We start from the raw sequence: 22,500 nt of genomic DNA, 5'->3' as shown, positions 1-22,500 counted from the left end.
CTAATGCTGTCTGTCTGTCTGTCTGTCTGCCTGCCTGCCTGCCTGCCTGCCTGCCTGCCTGCCTGCCTGTCTGTCTGTCTGTCTGTCTGTCTGTCTGTCTGTCTGTCTGCCTGTCTGCCTGCTGTCTGTCTGTCTGTCTGTCTGTCTGTCTGCCTGTCTGTCTGTCCCGGGTCTTAAACTGCATACTTAGCAACTAACACATCAAGGCTTCCACACACACTGTTTATGTAACTGAGTGTCTCAGACTATTACAGGACACAAACTGTTATACTCCTTTACCCTCTGACCTTTACCCTCTGACCCCATCAGACTATTACAGGACACAATATACTCCTTTACCCTCTGACCTTTACCCTCTGACCCCACACTCCAGCATGAGGTTACTATCTCTGGAGTTGTAGAGAGGTTTTTTAATGCAGGGGAGATTACCAGTAAGGAATTTGATTTCCTAACAGTTCAACATCCAATTATTCCGGTGTTTTACACCATTCCAAAGGTTCACCTAAATCCTTCTCATCCACCAGGACGCCCCGTTGTCTCAGGCATAGGCTCTTTAACCTCCAATATCTCCACTTTTGTTGATTTCTTTATCAGAAAAATTACCTTATTTTGTAAAAGATACAGGTCATATGATCACAATTTTGGAGTCCCTGGATCCTATCAATTTACAATTTAGGCATTTATCAGATGCTCTTAATCCAGAGCGACTTACATTAAGCAAGAACAAAAAAGCATGGGAATACATCACATAAAAAGCATTTATCATGAAACATGCGTAAGCTAAGAACGTAACAGTGGAATATCTATATAATGAAACTATACATATAAACTATACATAATACTACTATGCTATACATACTATACATATATACTACTATGCTGTACTATGACGTGCTATGACTATATAAAATGCAATTATAGTGCTGTCTACATAACATGCTATAAGTCCTATCCCACCTGATTGCATTTTAGTCACTTTTGATGTTGAATCATTAATACCAATGTTCCCCACGGTGAGGGCATTCAAGCCCTTGAACATTCTTTACAGTTGTGCAATACAAACTCACGTTTATCTAACAACTGTATCACAACATTGGCTGAACTGGTACTGAGTCATAATTATGTTATGTTCCAGGATGCTTTCTTTGTACAATGCAAGGGTGTTGCCGTGGGCTCCAATAATATGTCGTGCAAAGAGAAAATGAACATTCTTAATGATGCAGTCAAATGTATTGGTCTACAAACGATATGTCGATGATATTTTCTGCCTGTTTAGAGGTTCTGTTGACCTGTTAAATTCTTTTTGCCAATTTTTTAATTCCTCTTCCCAACATTTGAAGTTCACCATGCACTATGATCCCCATAGACTCAGCTTTCTAGACACATGGATCATCCGTCAGGATGACATCTTATACACAGATCTATATACAAAACCCACAGACCGCAACAGTCTGTTGAGAGCTTAGAGTATATATGAATAGAGAAGACACCCGAGTTCTCCTCCCATCCACTTGCATTAAGGTGGTCAAAAGCGCATGAGGCGATTTCACTCCTCCTTCCGGGTAGGAACAGAGTGCATTCTGGGACGGATTGCAATGGTGAGTGGCCCCAAACACATGAACGCGCTGCCGTTGAACGCGCACGAGCGTCGTCCGTCGTGAACGTGTACAATGATAGTCAACGGACAGCGCGTTCATGTGTTTGGGGCCAGGCTGCAATACCTTCATTCGGCCACTATGTCCATTTCGCCTCAGGGTTTCCTCTGGGTGCCTTCTCTATAAATATATATACTCTAAGGTTGCTCCCCTATAAGTGTGTGTTTGTCACATGGCTTTGTGTATTCCCTGAAGAAGGCCCTACCCCCTTAGATAGCATTTCTGTAGACTTAGATAGCATCTGATACAGACTTATAGCATGTTATGTAGACAGCACTATAATTGCATTGTATGTAGTCATAGCACGTCATAGTACATATGTATAGCATAGTAGTATATATATATATATATATATAGTTTATATGTATAGTCTCATAATATAGATATTCCACTGTTACTTTCTTAGCTTACGCATGTTTCATGATAAATGCTTTTATGTGATGTATTCCCATGCTTTTGTTCTTGCTTAATGTAAGTCGCTCTGGATTAAGAGCGTCTGATAAATGCCTACATTGAAAATTGTAAATTGAAGGCCGAAACGTTGGTTACTAATAAACATACAGCATCGTGGCTACGAGTGTGTGGCCTTTTCTCTTATTTACTACACTTTCACTCACACTCACACACACACACACACACACACACACACACACAGAGAAAGCAATGTAGTTTTACGATGTAGTGGTGTGTGTGTCACCAGTCTACTAGAGACACATCATATGATAGCCTGTGTGTGTGTGTGTGTGTGTGTGTGTGTGTGTGTGTGTGTGTGTGTGTGTGTGTGTGTGTGTGTCATGTTTCAGATCCAATCAGAACACAAAGTCAGGCTGACAGCCAATAGGGTGAATGGCATGGTACCCAGACAGCCAATAAATAGGGTGACAGCATGGTAACCAGACAGCCAATAGGGTGACAGCATGGTAACCAGACAGCCAATAGAGCGTCGCAGTCCCGCCCCCTTGCATGACGACAAGAGGTATTTATTTAAAGACCTTCTAAGCGTCGTACGAACGAAGCCAACTCCAGTCGTGACAAATCATGACGACAAACACAACATTTTGGACCAAACAAATAATTACAAAGAAGAAAAACAAACAAAAAAAGTGTTGTAACCTGCAGTTTTCTTCTTCTTTCTAATTATTTGTTCGGCCCAAAACATTGTGTTTGTTGTCAGTAGAGGGGCCACTAGAGGGTGCTATAGAGTAGAGGGAACGGGACCCAGCGTAAACGTTGGTGGCGCGGGCGGTATTAAAACGCCTGCGGGCGGTCAAGATAAAAACCAGCGGGGTGCCCGCGAATCCCGCATCGTCCCGCAATTAACCCATTTAGGCCTGACTTTCGCTCTGAAAGAATATATATTCAAAGATTTGTGCTGCATTTTTACGATTTGTATAGCTTGTAGATCTGCTATTTCTTTCAATAGCTAAAGTATAACATAATGCTTAGTTAAAACACCAAAAAAAGGGGTTCCAGCCCAAAAGTGGGTTAACCGGATACAGAGCTTATATATAGGCTACCGTTTAGCAAAATATAAATGTCTGATGAGAACGTATAACAAGCAGCATAGAGTCAGTCTCACTCTCTCTCCAACAGACCAACCATCAGGCACGCTCCCAAAGCGGGAAGCACCGCTCCAACAGACCAACCATCAGGCACGCTCCCAAAGCGGGAAGCACCGCTCCACAGACCAACCATCAGGCACGCTCCCAAAGCGGGAAGCACCGCTCCACAGACCAACCATCAGGCACGCTCCCAAAGCGGGAAGCACCGCTCCAACAGACCAACCATCAGGCACGCTCCCAAAGCGGGAAGCACCGCTCCACAGACCAACCATCAGGCACGCTCCCAAAGCGGGAAGCACCGCTCCAACAGACCAACCATCAGGCACGCTCCCAAAGCGGGAAGCACCGCTCCGACAGACCAACCATCAGGCACGCTCCCAAAGCGGGAAGCACCGCTCCACAGACCAACCATCAGGCACGCTCCCAAAGCGGGAAGCACCGCTCCAACAGACCAACCATCAGGCACGCTCCCAAAGCGGGAAGCACCGCTCCACAGACCAACCATCAGGCACGCTCCCAAAGCGGGAAGCACCGCTCCACAGACCAACCATCAGGCACGCTCCCAAAGCGGGAAGCACCGCTCCACAGACCAACCATCAGGCACGCTCCCAAAGCGGGAAGCACCGCTCCACAGACCAACCATCAGGCACGCTCCCAAAGCGGGAAGCACCGCTCCAACAGACCAACCATCAGGCACGCTCCCAAAGCGGGAAGCACCGCTCCGGTGCCACGTTATCACGGTTCCTGATGACGACCACACCCCCTATGGCAGGGGTAGGCAACCTTTATTATCAGAAGAGCCATTTTTGGCCCAAAAACGTACTACAATTCTATCTGGAGCCGCAAAATATGTTTGCTTTAATAAAGTATTTGTTTCAATATTACATTTTATTGTGTGCTAATTTCTCAAAGCATGTCAAGGATATTGTACCATGCAGTAAGCCTATAGCAGCATTGGTGGTGAAAACAAACGTAGATAACGTCTTATCATGAATACATTCTTCTATTCTTCCATTTTCCTTCATTAAATGTGATTCTTATTTTTATCTGGTGAAGGCTATAGGCAACATTGTTTTGCAATATCAAAATGAAAGAATAACTTCATGCCTACTACAAATCCAATAATACATTATGATTAAATGTATAAAAAAGAAAAGAAAAGAAAAAGAAAAGCCTCTTATTCCTTTTCATACTTCTTTGTCGTAGCAACTGGGAGCCACGGGAGAGGGCCTAAAAGAGCCACATGTGGCTCCAGAGCCGCAGGTTGCCTCCCCCTGGGCTATGGAGTCCCCCTGGGCTCTGGAGGCCACCTGCTGCTTGCTCCCCTTTAAGTGTGTGTTTGTCATATGTATGGCTTTGTGTATTCCCTGAAGAAGGCCGAAAGGCCGAAACGTTGGACACTAATAAACATACAGCATCGTGGCTACGAGTGTGCAGCCTTTTTCTCTTTTTTACTGGTTTACTGCCTTAGGCCAGAACCTCACCATCACTGGTGTGTTATTTACTGCCTTTAGGCCAGAACCTCACCATCACTGGTGTGTTATTTACTGCCTTTAGGCCAGAACCTCACCATCACTGGTGTGTTATTTAATGCCTTTAGGCCAGAACCTCACCATCACTGGTGTGTTATTTACTGCCTTTAGGCCAGAACCTCACCATCACTGGTGTGTTTACTGCCTTAGGCCAGAACCTCACCATCACTGGTGTGTTATTTACTGCCTTTAGGCCAGAACCTCACCATCACTGGTGTGTTATTTACTGCCTTTAGGCCAGAACCTCACCATCACTGGTGTGTTTACTGCCTTAGGCCAGAACCTCACCATCACTGGTGTGTTATTTACTGCCTTAGGCCAGAACCTCACCATCACTGGTGTGTTTACTGCCTTAGGCCAGAACCTCACCATCACTGGTGTGTTATTTACTGCCTTTAGGCCAGAACCTCACCATCACTGGTGTGTTATTTACTGCCTTTAGGCCAGAACCTCACCATCACTGGTGTGTTTACTGCCTTAGGCCAGAACCTCACCATCACTGGTGTGTTATTTACTGCCTTAGGCCAGAACCTCACCATCACTGGTGTGTTTACTGCCTTAGGCCAGAACCTCACCATCACTGGTGTGTTTACTGCCTTAGGCCAGAACCTCACCATCACTGGTGTGTTTACTGCCTTAGGCCAGAACCTCACCATCACTGGTGTGTTTACTGCCTTAGGCCAGAACCTCACCATCACTGGTGTGTTATTTACTGCCTTTAGGCCAGAACCTCACCATCACTGGTGTGTTTACTGCCTTAGGCCAGAACCTCACCATCACTGGTGTGTTATTTACTGCCTTTAGGCCAGAACCTCACCATCACTGGTGTGTTATTTACTGCCTTTAGGCCAGAACCTCACCATCACTGGTGTGTTATTTACTGCCTTAGACCAGAACCTCACCATCACTGGTGTGTTATTTACTGCCTTAGGCCAGAACCTCACCATCACTGGTGTGTTTACTGCCTTAGGCCAGAACCTCACCATCACTGGTGTGTTTACTGCCTTAGGCCAGAACCTCACCATCACTGGTGTGTTATTTACTGCCTTAGGCCAGAACCTCACCATCACTGGTGTGTTTACTGCCTTAGGCCAGAACCTCACCATCACTGGTGTGTTTACTGCCTTAGGCCAGAACCTCACCATCACTGGTGTGTTATTTACTGCCTTTAGGCCAGAACCTCACCATCACTGGTGTGTTATTTACTGCCTTTAGGCCAGAACCTCACCATCACTGGTGTGTTATTTACTGCCTTTAGGCCAGAACCTCACCATCACTGGTGTGTTTACTGCCTTTAGGCCAGAACCTCACCATCACTGGTGTGTTTACTGCCTTTAGGCCAGAACCTCACCATCACTGGTGTGTTATTTACTGCCTTAGGCCAGAACCTCACCATCACTGGTGTGTTTACTGCCTTAGGCCAGAACCTCACCATCACTGGTGTGTTTACTGCCTTAGGCCAGAACCTCACCATCACTGGTGTGTTATTTACTGCCTTTAGGCCAGAACCTCACCATCACTGGTGTGTTATTTACTGCCTTAGACCAGAACCTCACCATCACTGGTGTGTTATTTACTGCCTTTAGGCCAGAACCTCACCATCACTGGTGTGTTATTTACTGCCTTTAGGCCAGAACCTCACCATCACTGGTGTGTTATTTACTGCCTTTAGGCCAGAACCTCACCATCACTGGTGTGTTTACTGCCTTAGGCCAGAACCTCACCATCACTGGTGTGTTATTTACTGCCTTTAGGCCAGAACCTCACCATCACTGGTGTGTTATTTACTGCCTTTAGGCCAGAACCTCACCATCACTGGTGTGTTTACTGCCTTAGGCCAGAACCTCACCATCACTGGTGTGTTATTTACTGCCTTAGGCCAGAACCTCACCATCACTGGTGTGTTTACTGCCTTAGGCCAGAACCTCACCATCACTGGTGTGTTATTTAATGCCTTTAGGCCAGAACCTCACCATCACTGGTGTGTTATTTACTGCCTTTAGGCCAGAACCTCACCATCACTGGTGTGTTTACTGCCTTAGGCCAGAACCTCACCATCACTGGTGTGTTATTTACTGCCTTAGGCCAGAACCTCACCATCACTGGTGTGTTATTTACTGCCTTTAGGCCAGAACCTCACCATCACTGGTGTGTTATTTACTGCCTTTAGGCCAGAACCTCACCATCACTGGTGTGTTATTTACTGCCTTTAGGCCAGAACCTCACCATCACTGGTGTGTTTACTGCCTTAGGCCAGAACCTCACCATCACTGGTGTGTTTACTGCCTTAGGCCAGAACCTCACCATCACTGGTGTGTTTACTGCCTTAGGCCAGAACCTCACCATCACTGGTGTGTTATTTACTGCCTTAGGCCAGAACCTCACCATCACTGGTGTGTTTACTGCCTTAGGCCAGAACCTCACCATCACTGGTGTGTTTACTGCCTTAGGCCAGAACCTCACCATCACTGGTGTGTTTACTGCCTTAGGCCAGAACCTCACCATCACTGGTGTGTTTACTGCCTTAGGCCAGAACCTCACCATCACTGGTGTGTTATTTACTGCCTTTAGGCCAGAACCTCACCATCACTGGTGTGTTTACTGCCTTAGGCCAGAACCTCACCATCACTGGTGTGTTATTTACTGCCTTTAGGCCAGAACCTCACCATCACTGGTGTGTTATTTACTGCCTTAGGCCAGAACCTCACCATCACTGGTGTGTTTACTGCCTTAGGCCAGAACCTCACCATCACTGGTGTGTTTACTGCCTTTAGGCCAGAACCTCACCATCACTGGTGTGTTATTTACTGCCTTAGGCCAGAACCTCACCATCACTGGTGTGTTTACTGCCTTAGGCCAGAACCTCACCATCACTGGTGTGTTTACTGCCTTAGGCCAGAACCTCACCATCACTGGTGTGTTATTTACTGCCTTTAGGCCAGAACCTCACCATCACTGGTGTGTTATTTACTGCCTTAGACCAGAACCTCACCATCACTGGTGTGTTATTTACTGCCTTTAGGCCAGAACCTCACCATCACTGGTGTGTTATTTACTGCCTTTAGGCCAGAACCTCACCATCACTGGTGTGTTATTTACTGCCTTTAGGCCAGAACCTCACCATCACTGGTGTGTTTACTGCCTTAGGCCAGAACCTCACCATCACTGGTGTGTTATTTACTGCCTTAGGCCAGAACCTCACCATCACTGGTGTGTTATTTACTGCCTTAGGCCAGAACCTCACCATCACTGGTGTGTTATTTACTGCCTTTAGGCCAGAACCTCACCATCACTGGTGTGTTATTTACTGCCTTTAGGCCAGAACCTCACCATCACTGGTGTGTTTACTGCCTTAGGCCAGAACCTCACCATCACTGGTGTGTTTACTGCCTTAGGCCAGAACCTCACCATCACTGGTGTGTTATTTACTGCCTTAGGCCAGAACCTCACCATCACTGGTGTGTTTACTGCCTTAGACCAGAACCTCACCATCACTGGTGTGTTATTTACTGCCTTTAGGCCAGAACCTCACCATCACTGGTGTGTTATTTACTGCCTTTAGGCCAGAATCTCACCATCACTGGTGTGTTATTTACTGCCTTAGAGCAGAACCTCACCATCACTGGTGTGTTATTTACTGCCTTAGGCCAGAACCTCACCATCACTGGTGTGTTTACTGCCTTTAGGCCAGAACCTCACCATCACTGGTGTGTTATTTACTGCCTTAGAGCAGAACCTCACCATCACTGGTGTGTTATTTACTGCCTTAGGCCAGAACCTCACCATCACTGGTGTGTTTACTGCCTTTAGGCCAGAACCTCACCATCACTGGTGTGTTATTTACTGCCTTTAGGCCAGAACCTCACCATCACTGGTGTGTTTACTGCCTTAGGCCAGAACCTCACCATCACTGGTGTGTTATTTACTGCCTTTAGGCCAGAACGTCACCATCACTGGTGTGTTTACTGCCTTAGGCCAGAACCTCACCATCACTGGTGTGTTTACTGCCTTAGGCCAGAACCTCACCATCACTGGTGTGTTATTTACTGCCTTAGGCCAGAACCTCACCATCACTGGTGTGTTATTTACTGCCTTAGGCCAGAACCTCACCATCACTGGTGTGTTTACTGCCTTTAGGCCAGAACCTCACCATCACTGGTGTGTTATTTACTGCCTTTAGACCAGAACCTCACCATCACTGGTGTGTTATTTACTGCCTTAGGCCAGAACCTCACCATCACTGGTGTGTTATTTACTGCCTTTAGGCCAGAACCTCACCATCACTGGTGTGTTATTTACTGCCTTAGACCAGAACCTCACCATCACTGGTGTGTTATTTACTGCCTTAGGCCAGAACCTCACCATCACTGGTGTGTTTACTGCCTTAGACCAGAACCTCACCATCACTGGTGTGTTATTTACTGCCTTTAGGCCAGAACCTCACCATCACTGGTGTGTTTACTGCCTTAGGCCAGAACCTCACCATCACTGGTGTGTTTACTGCCTTAGGCCAGAACCTCACCATCACTGGTGTGTTTACTGCCTTAGGCCAGAACCTCACCATCACTGGTGTGTTATTTACTGCCTTAGGCCAGAACCTCACCATCACTGGTGTGTTTACTGCCTTTAGGCCAGAACCTCACCATCACTGGTGTGTTTACTGCCTTAGGCCAGAACCTCACCATCACTGGTGTGTTTACTGCCTTAGGCCAGAACCTCACCATCACTGGTGTGTTTACTGCCTTAGGCCAGAACCTCACCATCACTGGTGTGTTATTTACTGCCTTAGGCCAGAACCTCACCATCACTGGTGTGTTTACTGCCTTTAGGCCAGAACCTCACCATCACTGGTGTGTTTACTGCCTTAGGCCAGAACCTCACCATCACTGGTGTGTTTACTGCCTTTAGGCCAGAACCTCACCATCACTGGTGTGTTATTTACTGCCTTAGACCAGAACCTCACCATCACTGGTGTGTTTACTGCCTTAGACCAGAACCTCACCATCACTGGTGTGTTATTTACTGCCTTAGACCAGAACCTCACCATCACTGGTGTGTTATTTACTGCCTTAGGCCAGAACCTCACCATCACTGGTGTGTTATTTACTGCCTTAGACCAGAACCTCACCATCACTGGTGTGTTTACTGCCTTTAGGCCAGAACCTCACCATCACTGGTGTGTTATTTACTGCCTTTAGGCCAGAACCTCACCATCACTGGTGTGTTTACTGCCTTAGGCCAGAACCTCACCATCACTGGTGTGCTATTTACTGCCTTTAGGCCAGAACCTCACCATCACTGGTGTGTTTACTGCCTTTAGGCCAGAACCTCACCATCACTGGTGTGTTTACTGCCTTAGGCCAGAACCTCACCATCACTGGTGTGCTATTTACTGCCTTAGGCCAGAACCTCACCATCACTGGTGTGTTATTTACTGCCTTAGACCAGAACCTCACCATCACTGGTGTGTTTACTGCCTTTAGGCCAGAACCTCACCATCACTGGTGTGTTATTTACTGCCTTAGGCCAGAACCTCACCATCACTGGTGTGTTATTTACTGCCTTTAGGCCAGAACCTCACCATCACTGGTGTGTTTACTGCCTTAGGCCAGAACCTCACCATCACTGGTGTGTTATTTACTGCCTTTAGGCCAGAACCTCACCATCACTGGTGTGTTATTTACTGCCTTAGGCCAGAACCTCACCATCACTGGTGTGTTTACTGCCTTTAGACCAGAACCTCACCATCACTGGTGTGTTATTTACTGCCTTTAGGCCAGAACCTCACCATCACTGGTGTGTTATTTACTGCCTTTAGGCCAGAACCTCACCATCACTGGTGTGTTATTTACTGCCTTTAGGCCAGAACCTCACCATCACTGGTGTGCGCCCTTTCCTGCTTTGTCCACGTTATCACGTTATTATCGCTGCCCGCACAGAATACAAAACTCTGATGCTGGCATTCAAAGCAACCAATTCAATGGCTCCCCCATATCTTGCAAGTATGATTGAACCCTACAAACCCTCCCGCGCACTCAGATCAGCCAACGCAGGGAAGCTGGAAGTACCCTCACTAAAAACGCTGGGACAACGCTCCACACGTCCCAGACTCTTCTCCCTTCTGGCTCCAAAACTGTGGAATGCACTTCCCATTGCAGTCAGAACTGCAGCATCACTCCCAATCTTCCGCCGTAGTCTGAAAACCCACCTTTTCAGACTCCATCATGGCCCATAGCACTTACCCTACCCCCTTAGATAGCATTTCTGTAGACTTAGATAGCATTTGATACAGACTTATAGCATGTTATCTAGACAGCACTATAATTGCATTGTATATAGTCATAGCACGCCATAGTACATATGTATAGCATAGTAGTATATATATATAGTTTATATGTATAGTCTCATAATATAGATATTCCACTGTTACTTTCTTAGCTTACGCATGTTTCATGATAAATGTTTTTATGTGATGTATTCCCATGCTTTTGTTCTTGCTTAATGTAAATCGCTCTGGATTAAGAGCGTCTGATAAATGCCTAAATTGTAAATTGTAACACTGGTGTGCGCCCTTTCCTGCTTTGTCCACGTTATCACGGCACCTGTACTGTACACCTGTACTGTACACCTGTACTGTAGCCAAGAGGATTCTATCCATCCCCGACGTCCCTGCCGAGGCCACTACAACCCCGTCGAGCTTGTAGGTCTGCTATTTTTTGAAAAATCGAAGAACGACTGACATTTTTAGAATCTGATCTCAGGTCAGAATGGGTTCATCAGACCAGTGTGTGTCCAGTGGAAACCTCGTATGAATCTGATCTCAGGTCAGAATGGGTTAAGAGTGTCTGATAAATGCCTAAATTGTAAATTGTAACACTGGTGTGCGCCCTTTCCTGCTTTGTCCACGTTATCACGGCACCTGTACTGTATCCATCCCCCACGTCCCTGCCGGGGCCACTACAACCCCGTCGGAGCACATCTCCTCCAAAGCGGGATTTATTGTCTCTTTTCTGCACTAATATAAGTACGGTAACTAACTATAATATTGCTCAGAGACAGAGACGCTTTTTAGGTTGTGTGAACGATGTGGCTGCACAGCGCCTCACGTGATTTTTTTTCTCTCTCTGACCTGAGATCAGATTCTAAAAGTGTCTTCGATTTTTCAAAAATAGCAGACCTACAAGCTCGTATCGCGCCACTCGGTGGCGCGATATGAGCTTGTAGATCTGCTATTTTTCAATAGCTAAAGCATAACATGATGCTGACACCAAAATGGGTGCCCGGTCAGAATGGGTTAATACAGTGTTGCTTTTTACAAATAAAGTGAGCAGATAAGCCTGTGTCGGGCGCCGTTTAAGGATTGCTGATCTGTTACTGTCGGATGTTTCACTTTTTCATTAGAGGCTGCTTTCATAAGGCCGGTTGCTACACCCCCCCCCCCCCCCCCAGCCCCGGCCGGTGTCGAAGCGTCGACGTTCAATGTTTTTTTTTTGTCGATATATATATGTATATATATATATGTATATACTATATACTTTTTTTTTAATATATTTTTTATCCCACGATTTTGTAACCCATTTTTCACCCCTTGTGTCAATCATCTAATGTGATCCTGGGCTCTACACACCCTCCACCAACCTACCGGTAGTCCCCATATGGGGGACAAGGGGAGACCAACCTAGTCCCCATATATGGGGGACAAGGGGAGACCAACCTAGTCCCCATATATGGGGGACAAGGGGAGACCAACCTAGTCCCCATATATGGGGGACAAGGGGAGACCAGCCTAGTCCCCATATATGGGGGACAAGGGGAGACCAGCCTAGTCCCCATATATGGGGGACAAGGGGAGACCAGCCTAGTCCCCATATATGGGGGACAAGGGGAGACCAACCTAGTCCCCATATATGGGGGACAAGGGGAGAGCAACGGACTTGAACTCATGCTTCCTTCATGCCTGAGTGTCCAAGTTGCTCCTTTACACCTGACAGGGGGGAGTTTCCCTGGTTGGACGTAGCGCGTGGAAGGAACACGTTATTCCAACCAGTTCCTTTCCCCTCCATCAGGCGCCCCGGCTGGCCAGGGGGAGGCAGTTTAGAGACCAGTTCCTTTCCCCTCCATCAGGCGCCCCGGCTGGCCAGGGGGAGGCAGTATAGAGACCAGTTCCTTTCCCCTCCATCAGGCGCCCCGGCTGGCCAGGGGGAGGCAGTATAGAGACCACTTCCTTTCCCCTCCATCAGGCGCCCCGGCTGGCCAGGGGGAGGCAGTTTAGAGACCAGTTCCTTTCCCCTCCATCAGGCGCCCCGGCTGGCCAGGGGGAGGCAGTATAGAGACCAGTTCCTTTCCCCTCCATCAGGCGCCCCGGCTGGCCAGGGGGAGGCAGTATAGAGACCAGTTCCTTTCCCCTCCATCAGGTGCCCCGGCTGGCCAGGGGGAGGCAGTATAGAGACCAGTTCCTTTCCCTTCCATCAGGCGCCCCGGCTGGCCAGAAGGAGGCAGTTTAGAGACCAGTTCCTTTCCCCTCCATCAGGCGCCCCGGCTGGCCAGGGGGAGGCAGTATAGAGACCAGTTCCTTTCCCCTCCATCAGGCGCCCCGGCTGGCCAGGGGGAGGCAGTTTAGAGACCAGTTCCTTTCCCCTCCATCAGGCGCCCCGGCTGGCCAGGGGGAGGCAGTATAGAGACCAGTTCCTTTCCCCTCCATCAGGCGCCCCGGCTGGCCAGGGGGAGGCAGTATAGAGACCAGTTCCTTTCCCCTCCATCAGGGGGAGGCAGTTTTTATATACTATTATACTACACTCACCTCTTTGACCTTGGCCCGTCTCTCCTGGGTCTGGGGGTCTTGGGGCTGGCGTCCCGTGGCCCCCGGGGGCCTCGGGGGGTCCCGGGGGGGCAGCGGGGGCAGGAGGTCGGCCCCCTCCTTCTTCTTCTCCTGGGCCAGACGCTCCTTGTCCTCCTGGATCTCCTGCTGGATCTTCTGCAGCGTGTCCTTGGCCTCCAGGAGGGCCAGAGCGTGGTCCTTCTGGATCTTAGCCAGGACCCTGTGGACCCCCAGAGACCGTTACTACCATACAGGACCCCCAGGGACCCCCACAGCCTTTATTACTACCATACAGGACCCTGTGGACCCCCAGGGACCCCCACAGCCTTTATTACTACCATACAGGACCCTGTGGACCCCCAGGGACCCCCACAGCCTTTATTACTACCATACAGGACCCCCAGGGACCCCCAGGGACCCCCACAGCCTTTATTACTACCATACAGGACCCTGTGGACCCCCAGGGACCCCCACAGCCTTTATTACTACCATACAGGACCCTGTGGACCCCCAGGGACCCCCACAGCCTTTATTACTACCATACAGGACCCTGTGGACCCCCAGGGACCCCCACAGCCTTTATTACTACCATACAGGACCCTGTGGACCCCCAGAGACCCCCACAGCCTTTATTACTACCATAAAGGACCCTGTGGACCCCCAGGGACCCCCACAGCCTTTATTACTACCATAAAGGACCCTGTGGACCCCCAGGGACCCCCACAGCCTTTATTACTACCATACAGGACCCTGTGGACCCCCAGGGACCCCCACAGCCTTTATTACTACCATACAGGACCCTGTGGACCCCCAGGGACCCCCACAGCCTTTATTACTACCATACAGGACCCTGTGGACCCCCAGGGACCCCCACAGCCTTTATTACTACCATACAGGACCCTGTGGACCCCCAGGGACCCCCACAGCCTTTATTACTACCATACAGGACCCTGTGGACCCCCAGAGACCCCCACAGCCTTTATTACTACCATACAGGACCCTGTGGACCCCCAGGGACCCCCACAGCCTTTATTACTACCATACAGGACCCTGTGGACCCCCAGGGACCCCCACAGCCTTTATTACTACCATACAGGACCCTGTGGACCCCCAGGGACCCCCACAGCCTTTATTACTACCATACAGGACCCCCAGGGACCCCCAGGGACCCCCACACCCTTTATTACTACCATACAGGACCCTGTGGACCCCCAGGGACCCCCACAGCCTTTATTACTACCATACAGGACCCTGTGGACCCCCAGGGACCCCCACAGCCTTTATTACTACCATACAGGACCCTGTGGATCCCCAGGGACCCCCACAGCCTTTATTACTACCATACAGGACCCTGTGGACCCCCAGGGACCCCCACAGCCTTTATTACTACCATACAGGACCCTGTGGACCCCCAGGGACCCCCACAGCCTTTATTACTACCATACAGGACCCTGTGGACCCCCAGGGACCCCCACAGCCTTTATTACTACCATACAGGACCCTGTGGACCCCCAGAGACCGTTACTACCATACAGGACCCCCAGGGACCCCCACAGCCTTTATTACTACCATACAGGACCCTGTGGACCCCCAGGGACCCCCACAGCCTTTATTACTACCATACAGGACCCTGTGGACCCCCAGGGACCCCCACAGCCTTTATTACTACCATACAGGACCCTGTGGACCCCCAGGGACCCCCACAGCCTTTATTACTACCATACAGGACCCTGTGGACCCCCAGGGACCCCCACAGCCTTTATTACTACCATACAGGACCCTGTGGACCCCCAGGGACCCCCACAGCCTTTATTACTACCATACAGGACCCTGTGGACCCCCAGAGACCCCCACAGCCTTTATTACTACCATACAGGACCCTGTGGACCCCCAGGGACCCCCACAGCCTTTATTACTACCATACAGGACCCTGTGGACCCCCAGGGACCCCCACAGCCTTTATTACTACCATACAGGACCCTGTGGACCCCCAGGGACCCCCACAGCCTTTATTACTACCATACAGGACCCTGTGGACCCCCAGGGACCCCCACACCCTTTATTACTACCATACAGGACCCTGTGGACCCCCAGGGACCCCCACAGCCTTTATTACTACCATACAGGACCCTGTGGACCCCCAGAGACCCCCACAGCCTTTATTACTACCATACAGGACCCTGTGGACCCCCAGGGACCCCCACAGCCTTTATTACTACCATACAGGACCCTGTGGACCCCCAGGGACCCCCACAGCCTTTATTACTACCATACAGGACCCTGTGGACCCCCAGGGACCCCCACAGCCTTTATTACTACCATACAGGACCCTGTGGACCCCCAGGGACCCCCACAGCCTTTATTACTACCATACAGGACCCTGTGGACCCCCAGGGACCCCCACAGCCTTTATTACTACCATACAGGACCCTGTGGACCCCCAGAGACCCCCAGAGACCGTTACTACCACACAGGACCCCCAGGGACCCCCCCAGGGTTACGTTACTACCATACAGGACCCTGTGGACCCCCAGGGACCCCCAGGGTTACGTTACTACCATACAGGACCCTGTGGACCCCCACACCCTCTGTAACTAGCATACCAGGACCCTGGTATGCTAGTTTTCAAGCTATTTTTCGATAGCTAAAATATAACATAATCCGTAAAACACCAAAATGGGTTCCCGTCCTGAATGGGTTAATGTTTTTCATTGATATCGATCAGGCTGATCGACCCGGGTTCTTATCGAGCATGTTCTATTATTCTGTTTAAAGACGGGACAGAACCAGTATCTTTTACTAGAGCCTCAAGTACTTTTCTAACAGAATATGGACGGTCACTTTAGTTTCCCCGGGCAGCGCTGGTTGGCAGGTATCAATACACTACCTATCTATCTATCTATCTATCTATCTATCTATCTATCTATCTCTATGCAGGTATCAATACACTATCTATCTATCTATCTATCTATCTATCTATCTATCTATCTATCTATCTCTATACAGGTATCAATACACTATCTATCTATCTATCTATCTATCTATCTCTATACAGGTATCAATACACTATCTATCTATCTATCTATCTATCTATCTATCTATCTCTATACAGGTATCAATACACTATCTATCTATCTATCTATCTATCTATCTATCTATCTATCTATCTATCTCTATACAGGTATCAATACACTATCTATCTATCTATCTATCTATCTATCTATCTATCACTATACAGGTATTAATACACTTTTAGACCCACATGTTTGTTCCAGCGTGGATGATTACATTATTTTATTGATCGCCTCTTGTCTTGATTCTTTAAACATGACGGAACGCTATGCTCCATAACAGGCTTGATAAACCCAAAGCTTATTGATACCGGGTACTGGATAAGCCCAAAGCTTATTGATACCGGGTACTGGATAAACCCAAAGCTTATTGATACCGGGTACTGGATAAGCCCAAAGCTTATTGATACCGGGTACTGGATAAACCCAAAGCTTATTGATACCGGGTACTGGATAAGCCCAAAGCTTATTGATACCGGGTACTGGATAAGGCCAAAGCTTATTGATACCAGGTACTGGATAAGCCCAAAGCTTATCGATACCGGGTACTGGATAAGCCCAAAGCTTATTGATACCGGGTACTGGATAAGCCCAAAGCTTATTGATACCGGGTACTGGATAAGCCCAAAGCTTATCGATACCGGGTACTGGATAAGCCCAAAGCTTATCGATACCGGGTACTGGATAAGCCCAAAGCTTATTGATACCGGGTACTGGATAAGGCCAAAGCTTATTGATACCGGGTACTGGATAAGCCCAAAGCTTATTGATACCGGGTACTGGATAAGCCCAAAGCTTATTGATACCGGGTACTGGATAAGCCCAAAGCTTATCGATACCGGGTACTGGATAAGCCCAAAGCTTATCGATACCGGGTACTGGATAAGCCCAAAGCTTATCGATACCGGGTACTGGATAAGCCCAAAGCTTATCCCATTTTGGGCGGGAACCCCTTTTGGTGTTGGCATCATGTTATGCTTTAGCTATTGGAAAATAGCAGATCTACAAGCTCATAGCGCGCCACCGAGTGGCGCGCTATGAGCTTGTAGATCTGCTATTTTTGAAAAATCGAAGAACCACTGACATAGAAACATAGCTTTTTCAGAAAACTGTCAGGATGTAGAAGAACATTTTTAGAATCTGATCTCAGGTCAGAATGGGTTTATTGATAATGGGTGTTTTTCCTACCTGTGGTGCAGACCCCCTGCCGCCCTGCTGTCCTCAGAAACCCCCCCCACGCTGCTCTCCGTCTGGGAGGAAGAGGAGGAGGAGGAAGAGGAGGAGGAGCGGGAGAAGAAGACTCCGTGGAGCAGCTTGGAGGAGTCCGGGAGGAAGAAGATGGCTCCAAAACACAACGTGATGAAGGCCGAGAAGACCAGCAGCAGGATGAACTTCTCCGTCAGTCTGGAGGTAGAGAGACATAGAGACACACTGTGTTTACCATGGAGAGAGAGAGAGAGAGAGAGAGAGAGAGAGAGAGAAGACCAGCAGCAGGATGAACTTCTCCGTCAGTCTGGAGGTAGAGAGACATAGAGACACACTGTGTTTACCATGGAGAGAGAGAGTCTGTGGTTAACTGTAACAGTCAGTTGGTTAGATCCCCTGGGGTATGGGGTCAGTTGGTTAGATCCCCTGGGGTATGGGGTCAGTTGGTTAGATCCCCTGGGGTATGGGGGCAGTTGATTAGATCCCCTGGGGTATGGGGTCAGTTGGTTAGATCCCCTGGGGTATGGGGGCAGTTGATTAGATCCCCTGGGGTATGGGGTCAGTTGGTTAGATCCCCTGGGGTATGGGGGCAGTTGATTAGATAGCTGTCCAAATTAGCCCATAGATGTCCAACTAGTGTCCAAACATGATCGCCTCGTTCGGCCAACAAAATATATCTCCCTCCCTCCTCAGAAGCGCATGCAGTGATGCCCGATTTATTCTTCGTCGTACACGTGTCCCATCATGCTGAAAATGGCTGATCTACAAGCTCGCAACGCGTTGCGGACGCAACGCATTGCGAGCTTGTCGATCAGCTATTTTCAGCACGTGGAAATATGCTGTGAGAACTGAGACCCTTTTCACAATAAAAGCATGCAGCTTTCACAAGTTGGCCCGTGATAAAGACAAGGAAAAGGATTAAGAATTTGGTGACATTGCATATGAGCAATTTATTTTCTCCAAATGTATTTTTTTCTCCAATTCAGATTTTACAGGGGCCAGAGTTTCGAATTGCAGCCGTCTGTAGGTGCCCTTTGAGAGCGGTTTTGAAGGAGTCAAGGGATTCACATGTCTTAATGACTGTTGGTAGGGCGTTCCACATTTTGGTGGCATAGGAGCGAAAATAATTTAGTCCCTTGTTTGTGCCGAATCTGGGTTGTACATGGTTCGTTGCACTCCCTCTGGTGTTGTGGGTGTGGACTTCGTTTACATTAAGGAAGTATTTAGACAGGTACATGGGTATCTTGGTGGTGTATCGAATCTTGTGGACCAGACCCATTCCAGCCTGTCAAAGTGGGCAGGGGTGAGGTGGGTTCGGGCGGTGAGGCCAAGTAGGAGCCTGACCAGTTTGTTTTGGGAGGTCTGGAGCCTTGTTTTAAGGGCCTTTGAGGTGCTGTGGTACCAAGAGGTGGATGCATAGTCAAAGAAACCTTGTACGAGGGCTCCTGTTAAGGTCTTCAAGGTGTTTTTGCTGACCAGTGAGGAGATCCTGTAAAGGAATCTTGTTCTTTGATTGACTTTTTTTATTACGATGGTGGCCATTTTATCACCGGAAAGATTGGCCTCCAGGATGGAACCTAGGTAGGTAATTTCATCTTTCCGTGTGATAATATTGTCACCCACTCTAACCAAGAAGCCATTTCATGTCAAGGACCACCAAAAATTATATATTATTGGCTGCCGACCCCCATCTGAAAATATGTAGTTCCAGGGGCCTCAAAAAAGCAAAGATTTGAGTTAAAAAGGTTCGCTGTGAAAGAATATATATTAGAGATGCACCGAAAGGGAAATTCTTGGCCTAAAACCGAATACCGAATATCTGAATATGATTAATATTATACATCTTTTTTCCTACCATTGCCGTCATGGCCGTACCTTAAAGCTACCTGATTTATGGCAAAATAAATGGTTATGGCAAAACTTAACTTAAATAATAATCACTATTATGGGTCCATAAATCATTTATTCAGCCCTTTGGAATGCATTAATTGCATACACTATTCAATGATTTCTATTTTCTGCCTGTTAGGGCCGAAACCGAATAGGTCAAAACATTTTCTGAACACATTGGGTGCATCACTAGTTAAAATAGTATGTTTATACTTTATACAGAGTAAGTACAGAATAAATTATCTCTGTCACAGTCCTTTTTTTTTAATATATATTTTTTATCCCACGGTTTTGTAACCCATTTTTCACCCGTGTCAATTATCTAATGTGATCCTGGGCTCTACACACCCTCCGCCAACCTGGGGAGAGCAACGGACTTGAACTCATGCTTCCTTCATGCCTGAGTGTCCAAGTTGCTCCTTTACACCTGACAGGGGGGAGTTTCCCTGGTTGGACGTAGCGCGTGGAAGGAACACGTTATTCCAACCAGTTCCTTTCCCCTCCATCAGGCGCCCCGGCTGGCCTGGGGGAGGCAGTTTAGAGACCAGGATTACTGCATGTTTTTTGTGAGGGTACCTACCCTAGGGGACACAGGGAGAACATGTGAGGGTATCTACCCTAGGGGACACGGGGAGAACATGTGAGGGTATCTACCCTAGGGGACACGGGGAGAACATGTGAGGGTACCTACCCTAGGGGACACGGGGAGAACATGTGAGGGTATCTACCCTAGGGGACACGGGGAGAACATGTGAGGGTATCTACCCTAGGGGACACGGGGAGAACATGTGAGGGTACCTACCCTAGGGGACACGGGGAGAACATGTGAGGGTATCTACCCTAGGGGACACGGGGAGAACATGCAAACTCCACACAGAAAGGCCCTATCGCCAACCCTGCCTTCGGGTATGGGCACTGATGACGCGGAGGAGGAAACACGCCGCCAGCACCCACAGCGTCCCGAGCGTGAATCGAACCCAGGACCTTCTAGCTGTGAGGCGACAGCACTACCAGCTGTGCCACCGTGCCCACTGTGACACAGTCCTGTAGCTGAAAGGTCAGAAGGTCAGTCCTTGCAACCACAATGTTTCCAGACAGACAGGTCTAGTCCAGAATGCCACTTAAGCACTATATATACTTTGTTCTACAACAAATAGCGAAAATAGTTCACCTATACAAGCTTGTAGATGTTTGGAAAATGTGAAAGATTTAGAAAGCTTTTGCCTATAATGCCATGTTGAAAGTGGTTATCACTTAACATACCTACACCCGCACAGTATCATTGGTATGAAGTGTAACTGAATATCGCTGTTTTAGTATCCACACTTAAACCCATTAAGACCTGGGTTTTATTCTACAAATGTTATGTTATGTTATGGCAAAACTTAACTTAAATAATAATCACTGTTATGGATCCATAAAACATTTATTCTGCTCTTTTGAATGCATTAATTGCATACACTATTCAGTGATATGTTTTCTGCCTATTTGGGCTGAAACCGAATAGGCCGAAAATGCATTTTTAGCCATATTTTTTAGCCAATATTCGGTGCATCACTAATATATATTCAGTGAGTGGCGCACTACGAGTTTGTAGATCTGCTATGTTTCTATAGCTAAAGTATAACATAATGCTTATGAGTGTAACACATGGAACCAAATGGACCCTTACGGGTCTGTGACTCTGAGAGTGTAACACATGGAACCAAATGGACCCTTACAGGTCTGTGACTCTGAGAGTGTAACACATGGAACCAAATGGACCCTTACGGGTCTGTGACTCTGAGAGTGTAACACATGGAACCAAATGGACCCTTACGGGTCTGTGACTCTGAGAGTGTATCACATGGAACCAAATGGACCCTTATGGGTCTGTGACTCTGAGAGTGTAACACATGGAACCAAATGGACCCTTATGGGTCTGTGACTCTGAGAGTGTAACACATGGAACCAAATGGACCCTTATGGGTCTGTGACTCTGAGAGTGTAACACATGGAACCAAATGGACCCTTACGGGTCTGTGACTCTGAGAGTGTAACACATGGAACCAAATGGACCCTTACGGGTCTGTGACTCTGAGAGTGTAACACATGGAACCAAATGGACCCTTATGGGTCTGTGACTCTGAGAGTGTACACATGGAACCAAATGGACCCTTATGGGTCTGTGACTCTGAGAGTGTAACACATGGAACCAAATGGACCCTTACGGGTCTGTGACTCTGAGAGTGTAACACATGGAACCAAATGGACCCTTATGGGTCTGTGACTCTGAGAGTGTAACACATGGAACCAAATGGTAAATATTTATTAATATATATTGACAATTTAAACAAGACCTACTTTGTGACACTTGCTGTGAGCTTGTAGATCTGCTATATTAAAATAATAACAATAACAATAAATTGTGTGTGTGTGTGTGTGTGTGTGTGTGTGTGTGTGTGTGTGTGTGTGTGTGCGCGTGTGCGCGTGTGCGCGCGTGTGTGTGTGTGTGTGTGTGTGTGTGTGTGTGTGTGTGTGTGTGTGTGTGTGTGTGTGTGTGTGTGTGTGTGTGTGTGTGTGTGTGTGTGTGTGTGTGTGTGTGTGTGTGTGTGTGTGTGTGTGTGTGTGTGTGTGTGTGTGTGTGTGTGTGTGTGTGTGTGTGTGTGTGTATGTGTGTGCGTGCGCGTGCGTGTGTCCTGGTTCTCCCAGGCAATACCACCGACCTGAAGCTGGTTCCCGGACCCGGGCTGAAGGGCTTCCTGCTCGGCGTGGTGAGAGCGGACG

The 22,500-nt window shown here is 48.2% G+C and overlaps 1 protein-coding gene across 1 annotated transcript in view; it reads right to left on the bottom strand.

The window, feature by feature from the left end:
• Positions 1–22,500, bottom strand: part of man1a1 (mannosidase, alpha, class 1A, member 1) — an 82,120-nt gene that overhangs the window by 59,244 nt on the left and 376 nt on the right. The window contains exons 1-3 of the mRNA XM_083790755.1: positions 22,440–22,500; positions 17,827–18,042; positions 13,550–13,787 (exon numbers count right to left, since the gene is read on the bottom strand). The exon at positions 22,440–22,500 is cut by the window's right edge and continues 376 nt beyond it. Of these exons, the coding sequence (XP_083646881.1) occupies positions 13,550–13,787; positions 17,827–18,042; positions 22,440–22,500 (515 nt within the window). The remainder of the gene's footprint in view (positions 1–13,549; positions 13,788–17,826; positions 18,043–22,439) is intronic.

The sequence above is a fragment of the Protomyctophum parallelum genome (assembly GCF_964188405.1).
Source record: "Protomyctophum parallelum genome assembly, chromosome: 19".
Taxonomy (NCBI): Eukaryota; Metazoa; Chordata; class Actinopteri; order Myctophiformes; family Myctophidae; genus Protomyctophum; species Protomyctophum parallelum.
This window is presented reverse-complemented; position numbering and strand designations above follow the sequence as displayed.